General features: G+C 37.6%; 1 protein-coding gene across 3 annotated transcripts; it reads left to right on the top strand.

The window, feature by feature from the left end:
- The first annotated feature begins 1,156 nt into the window (after positions 1-1,156).
- On the top strand, positions 1,157-3,719 carry LOC144990345 (uncharacterized). Of its 3 annotated transcripts, none has more exons than XM_078943549.1 (5): positions 1,157-1,234; positions 1,624-1,780; positions 2,025-2,103; positions 2,497-3,185; positions 3,279-3,719. In XM_078943549.1, the coding sequence occupies exons 1-5, from the start codon at positions 1,211-1,213 to the stop codon at positions 3,374-3,376; spliced, it is 1,047 nt and encodes a 348-aa protein (XP_078799675.1). In that variant the 5' UTR covers positions 1,157-1,210; the 3' UTR covers positions 3,377-3,719. The 3 variants fall into 3 exon arrangements, with proteins under 3 accessions (XP_078799675.1, XP_078799674.1, XP_078799676.1); XM_078943548.1 differs by having other exon boundaries at positions 1,158-1,234; positions 2,025-2,115; XM_078943550.1 differs by lacking the exon at positions 1,157-1,234 and having other exon boundaries at positions 1,609-1,780; positions 2,025-2,115.
- Positions 3,720-9,244: the final 5,525 nt, after the last annotated feature.

The following is a 9,244-nucleotide window of genomic DNA, read 5'->3' as shown; positions in this document are numbered from 1 at the left end:
CCCTTTACTTCCTGAGACATCCAAGCCCCGAAGCAGAAGACCGAGTTGAACAGAGCCAGGTTGTTGAGCTTTGCTAAAGTTGAGCAAAGACTTGATATTCTGAAAATATGTGTAACTGCAGAGGTCCTGTCCTATCCGGCTGCCTGTGGCCTGACGGTGTGTTGTCATGACAGAGATTCATGCTTGGTGCCATCAAAACACGCCATTCTCTCTTTTATTTTTTAAATCAATGCTGTTGTTTTATTTCTCCTTTATAGTAAGATCAATTTCTGTTTACCTTCCATATTTTATGTAGTAGTTTTATGTTTTAAAGATTTTTTTCCAAAAATATATGTAAAAAACAAACAATCAAGCTGATCCCAAAGTAAAACTCTTCACTGGGGAGTTGAGGGGTAAAAACAAATGACAACTTCATGCAAAAAATCAGATTGTGCAACTTCAATACAAATGCAAAAAATGCATAATTTTAGAAATTCTTTGTGGTAATTATTTTGAGAAAAAAACCCTCACTGTTATGCCTTTATTTGCATTTTAGTAAATTAAGTTCTGCTTTTAAGATGCAAACATGAGTTTTAAAAAAATTCCCAGCTTTCCTTGAAGATGTAATGTTTAGTGCAAGAAGATGGAAGACTAAAAAAATAGTTTTCTTTCATTGAAGTCCCACTCTGATAATCTCTTGATAAAGAGTTCCCAATGGTCTTTTAAGTATGATTTTCGTTTTTGGCCAAAAAAAAAAGTTGTTTTCTGTAGCTTTGCTGCAATTTAAACATATTTAACGTCTATAATTGTATGACAAAAACTAATCAAGCTGTTATCAGAGTAAAACTTATCACTGAGGAGTTGAGAGACTTAACACTGATAGAGGTTTTTGTCAGATCAATTTAAGCATCATAGGAATTTGATTTTTTTTCAACTTTCTTTTATCCTTTTTTTTGCAATAGTGCTCAGCTTCATCCAAAAAAAGTGCATAAAATCCTTTTTAAGAGCCATATAGGCAAATGCACTCAATCTTACATTATAATCCAGCCTGCATAAACTTCTCCCCCTCTGCCCAGATCCCACTGAATTTAAAGGATCCCATCAGCATTAGTGAAGAGTGCTATTTCATTGTTTTTCTCCTCTGAGTGGCTCAAACACACATATCAGGGTCAAATGTGTTGTGAGAAGATTCAGAACACTCCCAGCACTCTGTCTGAGAGATAAGGCGGCCATGCCTCTGCTCCATTTTAAAAATGTAAGTGTACATGATACACTTAATCCCAAGAGATTATTCAGAAATGTTTTAATTATTTATTCATCTATATGGTGTGTGATTACTGCATTCAAATCTTACACAAACCTGGTGTTTAACTTGTCTCTCTTTTAGTGCTGGGATACTGAAGCACAGATAAAATCATTTAAACTTTTGCCACTTTTTTGACCAAAGTTACTTCTTTATACATTTCTTTCTATAAAATATTTCCCTTTTTTTTAACCTTTTTCCAGCTCACCACTCACTCCTCATTTCTTTTTTTTCTCCCCCCACTCTGACAGCTCTGTGCCAATTCCTCCGGCTTTACAAATATGATAAGGCTCGAGCTGCAAGAACTATGCTAATGGTTAACCAGATAATTCATCCTACAGGGTGGGAATAGACAACAGTTGGAGGCTTTTCTGTCTCTTTTTTGGTGTGGCTGCGCGCCTTTTGCCACACTCATTGAAAAGGCAAGAGTCCGAATGGAGGAGACGCTTCAACAAGAGAGGCAGGAGTTGGAGGACACAATCCAGAATGAGGAGGAAGGTAATTTACAGTTCTCCTTCTCACTTAATTGAATCATTTTTTTGTGATTCTTTTAATATTGTTCATCAGCTCAGACAAGGTGTTTAACATCAGTGCACAAATCCAACACTAACATAAGTGTGAAAATAGTATAAAAAGGCCAGAAAAGTATCATTTTTTTGTCAACAACTGCAGTTCAGCATGTGTTTAACTTCACATGACACCACCTAAATGTGACTTTCATGAATGGATTTGTCTTTTAAAGGTGGGATTCGTCGCCGATTGAGAGACAGGGACCTCCTCAGGAAGAGAAAAGCCGAAGCAGAAGAGAAGGAAACTTACCAGTGGGTTTTTGGGTAAATTGGTTTGAAAGCACAGTCGGCATGAGTGCAGTAACCTACAGTACAACTGTGGGACGTATATCTGTGGAGTGATAAAGTGAAGAATGTAGTCTAAACAACTGCAAGTGGAGCAGAAGTAATAAACGCTTTCTATTCTTCACCGGGACGGTGTACTTTACTGGGACAAACCACTATCAGCTACTTTACTGCTTATCACTCCTCTGGTTTGTATTGAATATGGAGCAAGAGAAAACCAAAGGTTGCTTTGGTCAGTCTATCCACAGCCCAGGTCCCAGTCAAGGACTTTGTACTGTTAGTTTTTCAGAAAATCTTCCAGTATAAATATGTCATTGTCCGCTGCTGGTGACTTTTGTCACAACTGTCGTTCTGTTTCAGGGTGGAGAGCCAAAGAAAGAGATCAAGAACTCAAAATGGCACGAAGAGGAGGGGGAGGCCCAGAAAGATCGACTCAGGGCCTCACATGTCAGTTGTTCAGGAGGAGGCGCCTGACACTCAGTTTCCTCCTACAGCTGCTGTGGCTCCTGCAGCGGCGGCGGCAGACATCTCAGAGCAAATCTCAGGCTTTCTGCCCCCCTGTGTGGTGAAGGAGTCAACGTCAGCTCCTGCGCTCGCTTCTCCTGGACTTGACTTTGTCCAGAGCTCAGTGTTTGATTCTACTCTGCCATCTTCTGCTCCACTAAACCCAGTTTTGGTTACCTTCTCTCCTGCTCCTCTTCAAGATTCAGCTTCACTTCCAGCTCTGACCCCCGATGGAGCGCCACCTCTATCTTTAACCACAGGACTTGCTCCTGCTTTTGCTCCTTCTCCTGCTCCACTTTTTGGTCCTTCTCCAGCTCCTGCTCCTCCTGCTCCCGTTCTTGGTCCTACTCCTGCTCCAGCTCCAGCCCTTTTCCAAGACGGTGTTCCAGCTCCAGCTCTTGTTCCTCCCTCAGCTCCCTCCCAGTTGGAGAACCTGTACGTAGAACCTGGGCAGGAGGAAAATCTTGAAAAGGTCCAGATTGAGGACTTGGGTCCTGATGAGGAGGAAGATGTTTCTGCATACCCAGGAAAAGGAACAGATGCAGGTGGGAATGTTGTTGAAATACAACAGAAGTTCAAATCTTTGAAAGATTTTGATTTACGCCCCCGTTAACTACCCTTCTCTTTGTCCTTTTTAGATTTAAAGGAAACGATGCTGATCAATGCGCCAGAACAAAACAAAATCTTCTCAGTTCAAACTTTGCCCTCCACACCACAGTATCTGCCTGGAAACTGATCCTGTTTTTCCTAAAATGACCTTTAAAATGCTGGTTTTAGGCTAAGAATGCGCTCAGTCAGTGTTGGAAAAACACATTTTGCTTTGCTTTACCTAAAAATCAAGGAAATCTTACCAATTAGTTTGCTTATTTATTCACTGAAACATTAGAAAAAATATATTTTACGTGTGTGTTTATGCGTGTATTTTATCTAGAAGTCAATATGCATCACATTAAGCTTCTTTTTTAATGTGCTAAAAATGTTATGTAATTATAATACGTTTGATTCCTAGTGTTGATAGTAAAAGGATTATTGTCTTATTGATACACATGTAACAATAAAAAGAATAAAGTGTGAATAAATGACGTGTTTTCATTTTAAACAAGGCTCAAAATCGGTTTAGATGCTTTTTTTGTGCTACCATTGAATGACTTGTTTTGTGGGATGGATATTTTGGAATTTAAAGAAACAAATAATATTTTCCTGTGATTTAAAAAAAAACTATTTTTGACCAACAAAGTGTAGCCTGAATGGTGTGTGGCCGCTCCATCATCAGATATACCAGCCTGGCACCGCCTCCTCCTCCTCCTCCTCCTCCTCCTCTTGCTGGACGCCAGCCTGCTCTGTCACTGCTGTGCGTGGCTATAACCAGCATGATGGCATGCCGTTTCAACAAAGAATCACTCAACTGAACACAAATTTGATCATTTTTTCTTTTAAATTAAAAGTATTTGAGTAGGATTGAAACATCGTTCTCTGCACAGAATCTAATGCATCTTTTAAGTGGATTAATGAGGGCATAAATGATCAAACAGTGAGCTTTTGTATGCAACCAAAATATGTTTCGTGTCCACTGTCCACGTCTTGTAGCGGACATAGACGGAAGCAATGAATCAAAGACAAAGAAAGTGGAGACAAAAACACATTTTTGCCACAAATGGAAGCGCGTACTCTTGCTCTGCTAGGCTGGCGTTACATTTTATTTGAGCTTTTATTAAGTCTTTTACTATGTCACTTATTTTATATTTTACTTTTTAAGTGTTTTAACCTTTTAGTTATTCTCATATAGGCTCCACGTAAATAAAAGCTATCTGATTTATGTCTCAGTTAACATATGTTGTATTCCAGAAGCCCAAAGGCTTAGTCCATGTGATTTTACATGTTTACCTGAAGAGGTCACACTTGAAATCCTTTTTATAGAATTTCTGTGCCCTCTTTAAACCGTTTTCTTCCCTGTCTCCCCCTCATGAATTCTACCCGTCTGCTTCATGTCATCTGTGATGCTGCTTCAATATTGCAGCAATATTTCCTTAAGAATTGAATTAAATATATATTTTAATGTAAAGAAAACATTTTACAAATATATATTTTTACAGTTTTACCTTCCTATTCTGCATTATTTTCATTTTAACTGTCGATAGAAGTTTCTCGTCTGCTTTTCATTGTTCCCATTTACAGGACACAATGTCATTAGAATAATCCAGAATGACTTTATTTGATTCAAAAGAAACTGCTTTTGCAGAACTTACTTAACCCCTGAAAACAACAAGTTATATTGTTTATTCGGTTGTTTGTTTGCTGTGCCACTATAGCTCGAGTTAATGAAACAGGTGTAAACAGTCAAATGATTGTTGTAAAATGAGAACTAGAGTCGCTTTAGGATGAAAAATGTTCAAGAGTATTAATCAAACACTGTTAATAAAAACAAACATATAAAAAAATATTAAATGATTATCCTGAACTTGTTCCCTACATTTTTAAATGAAGTTGTTGACATGAGGAATTACAGGGTGACAGGGGTTCAATACGCCACCTACTGGCAGGTTAAATTATTGCCATGCATTGAGATGCTTTGTTTTTAGACCCCCCCCCCCCCCCCACACACACACTCGCACACGCGCACACACACTCACACAAACACACGCTCAAACTAATATACAAACTTGTGTACACTACAAATTCCAGTGCTGTTTCCTATCTCATATCTCTGTCCATCTTCACAAACCTGGTCAACACAAATCAAATCCTTAGCCTAATAATGAGTAAGAATCCTTGAAGTTTCCTTTTTAAATATTATATATATACTGTACACTTAATATGTTCCAATTGAGTCTGAAGAAATATTCAGTTACTTCCTACATTCTGTCTATAGTAGAGTTGCTATATTTATACTTAATAAAATAAACTATTATTATTTGCTGCGGGATGCTATAAAGCTGTAATCTTATCAGCCTTGCACAGTGACACAAAGCCTCGTCATTGTTTTGATGGGACTTGACCTAAGGTCAAACATGATGGAGGTTCAAAGACATTTCTGGTGGTTTGCAGCCTCTGACACAAGGCGGCTCGATTGCATAAAGAAATTAATGAAATTGCACGTTTGCCAAAGAGTTTCATGGCCAAAGGTGGTGAAAGTCATTGATCTTCTAGCAGGACAGTGACTAGAAACTCGCTTCAGAAACCAGGTTACAGACAGAGTGATGGTCTGAAATTAATCTAGCTTCAAATCCGATAGGAACACAGAGGAGGACATCACAGGTGGAAGAAGCATCGAGCATTTCTGAACGACCTGAAGCGGTTTGCAAAAGAAGAGGGTAAGTCTGAAACTCATTTATTTGTTTATCATTTTTTGTGAAATAATCATTTTTTGAAAAGGAAAATTCATATGGTCACTACTTATAACATATAGATTTATCAGATTAAATAGCGTGTCAAACAATGCAAAATACAACGGATATACAATTATCAAACAGAACAGAGTTCAGAAAAACCCGCACATTCCCGCTCTAGTTGTTTTGGTTCTATGTTCTTCGAGTCCAAAGGAGACATCGCAATGCATCTTGGGAAGTAAACAGAGGGAGGCTCGAGCGGCGTTCGTTTTTTTTTTGCTTTTTGTTTGTGTGAGTCTGAGCTGAAAACAGGAGCTGCTGCAGTGATGGTGTCTTCAGTTCAGTGACCGAAAGATTATCAACTGTTCATTAAGTGATGAAAAAACAATTTTCAGTTAGAGGAATACATATCAATAATAAAAAAACTTTATTGTACAAATAAACATATACAAAAAATACGACTGGAACTGATACACTGAGATCACAGCTAAGGTAGACAAGAATCGAAAGTTTTCTCTGCATTAAAAAAACCCACAAGTGCTGATGATCCAGAACGGTTTGGTTACAGTAAAACAGCAAATAAATGTTTAATAAAACAATTATCAACTATTGTGTAGCATGTTGGAGGTTTTCTAAGACCCTGAATGTGTTACCTGATCTGAACGATGGAAAAAAAACCTAATGACCCACTAAATGAAAATCGTGTTTTTGGTGTTTTTAAAAAATTTTTTTTTTCAACTTGTCCTGTCCAACAGCTGGGCAGACAGATGAGAGCTGAGGGCCTCTTGTGTTGGACATATTTTACTTTAACAAGAGGGGTTATTAGTTTTTGGTGTTTTTAACTTGTTTTGAAGCATTTTTCCCATGCTGCACCAGTAATGTTAGGTCGGGATTGTGAATGGGGCAGTAAACTAGCGGCAGAGTGTGTGAACAAATGGATGACGGGAAATGGGGTGGGCTAACTTCGCACCAACAGTCCCAACTGTGGGTACCGGATGTTCTCGGGTTGCCGGATGTTCTCGGGTCCTTCGGGGGTCCTTCCAATGAGTTATATCACTAGAGGAGACATCACGAGGAGAGCACCGCCATCTTGGTGAGGTCAAGTTTTGAAGACCAAACCACTTTTTATAACATTTAATAAAGAGCTCTGTTTTTACTTTCAATCAGTTCATTATATGAAAAAGAAGAATGGCTTGAAATTGCTTAGTTTTGTTCAGAAGTACAAACTTCACGAGTACCCCTAACTTAACTAGTATTAGACTATTTAGATTTTTTCTATGTTCCTTTATTTTATTTTACTTATGTTTTTATTTATTTGTGTGTTATGTTCATTGTTTCTTTTTTTCCCCTCTATTCTTTATTTTCTATGTTAATATTTTGTTTGGCAATGGTGACTGATCTTCGAGGCAATATTGATTACATTGTTATTGTTCGTTGTTAACGTCATTGTTAATGTATGATACCGCAATTGTGAATAAAGTTTTAAAAAAACTTAGCGACGTTAACTCATTGGTCGTGGCAACTTACAGCCAATCAAATAGTGTGACGTCATCATTGGTCGAAGGACCCCGAAGGACCCCGAGAACATACGGCAACCCGAGAACATCCGGTACCCACACCCAACCACAACTTTTCAAGAAATTGGCAGTTTAAAAAATGTTTTGACTAAAAACAGCAAAATGAAAAGACCACTGGGAACACTTTAAAAACGGACCAAAAGATGATTGGAGTGGGACAGAGCAGACCCATGTTGATGCTGTAGGGAAAATGTTTATTAAAAACTCTAAAAAAGACTCCTAAAATGGCCTCCCTGTTCGACACTCAGCTTTCAGGGGTTGGTCTGTGGGGTTAAAACACCAAATGGTTCTTATTGAAAACAAACTTCTTTCAAAAAGGATTTCTGATGCAAAAAGAAACTCAGGTTCACTCTTATATATGGTGTTCATCTCATAGCTCTTGTAAAGCACCAACAGAACAAAAATAGCAAACAACTACAGAAATGCATCTTAGAAAGGTCACAAAATGAAATGAATTACCGTAATCTTCTTGGTAGGTTACTACGGCAAATCATCTGCCTCCATCTGACCCGCTTCTTTGAATCCCCCACACTCATCCCCCTCATGTCCTCCATGGCTACATCCAAGAACCTCCTCTTTGGTCTTCCTTCAGGCCTCCTTCCTGGTAACTCCAACGTCAGCATCCTTTTATCAACATAATCACTGTCCCTTCTGTCAATCTGTCCAAACCATTTCAGTCTTCCTCCCTGCATTTATCTCTGGAACATCTCACATGTTCTCTGCTGGATCCATTCCTGATCTTCATCACTCCCAGAGAGAACCTGCAAAACCATTCCACAAATTAAACGATTTTGTGCATTAAGATAATTGTGAAAACTCAATAATAATCACATAAGCATCTTCCTGCTGTTCACTGGTCTTAAAATTTGTTTCCCTTTCAGCTGGCAGGAATAATCAAAGTATCTGTTCTCTGTTTCAAAATGGGCTTGCCCCAAAACTGTGTGTTATCTCCTACTGGAATAGCTTTGGATGTAGAATTCAGTGGGAAAAGGTCTGGTCCCTGCCCCAAAAGTATTTCATCACCAATAAAATCAGAGAAATTTCTTTCAGAATTCGTCATAAATTTTATCCAGTGAAACACTTCTTTGATAAGTTTAAAAAAGACATAAACTGTTCATTTTGTCATTCCTCACCAGAAACTGTGCCTCATCTTTTTTGGTATTGTTCCTTCACTCAATTATTTTGGAAAGATTTGATACATTTTATAAGAACTGATCTATTTGAAGATTATAGATTATTTTATGAGCATTTTATTTTTGGATATTTTACACAAGGGAGACTTAATGCAGAGAAAATATTAGAAGTTAATTTACTTATAATTATGGCTAAATACGTAATACACGTGTAGATATGAAAACAAAAAAATTGTATTTTATGTTTCTGTTGTTTTTTCAGAAAGAAATGGTACTGTATGTAAACAGTATAAAATCCTCCACTAACAAAAAAGCTGTCAGAACATTTGAAACATGGTCTCTTTTGAAACTTTAACATATTCCTTTGCCTTTACTATTTTTGTTTTATTTTTGCTTAACCTGTTTTACATTGTTATTATCATGTTTTTATATTATTTTTTGTTCATTTTCCTGCACACAGTGTGGAATTTTCTTTGGTATTTTGTATATGCAATATTTGTTAATAAAGTTTTTTTTTAAAATTGTTTCCCCTTTAAACAGACTGAAGCTTCTCTATACTGCCCCCTGC

Source organism: Oryzias latipes (assembly GCF_053564925.1).
Source record: "Oryzias latipes strain Hd-rR chromosome 1 unlocalized genomic scaffold, Olatipes_Hd-rR_3.1 chr1_Y".
Taxonomy (NCBI): Eukaryota; Metazoa; Chordata; class Actinopteri; order Beloniformes; family Adrianichthyidae; genus Oryzias; species Oryzias latipes.
Note: the sequence above shows the minus strand (reverse complement) of the source record. Positions and strands in the feature narration are given on the sequence as shown.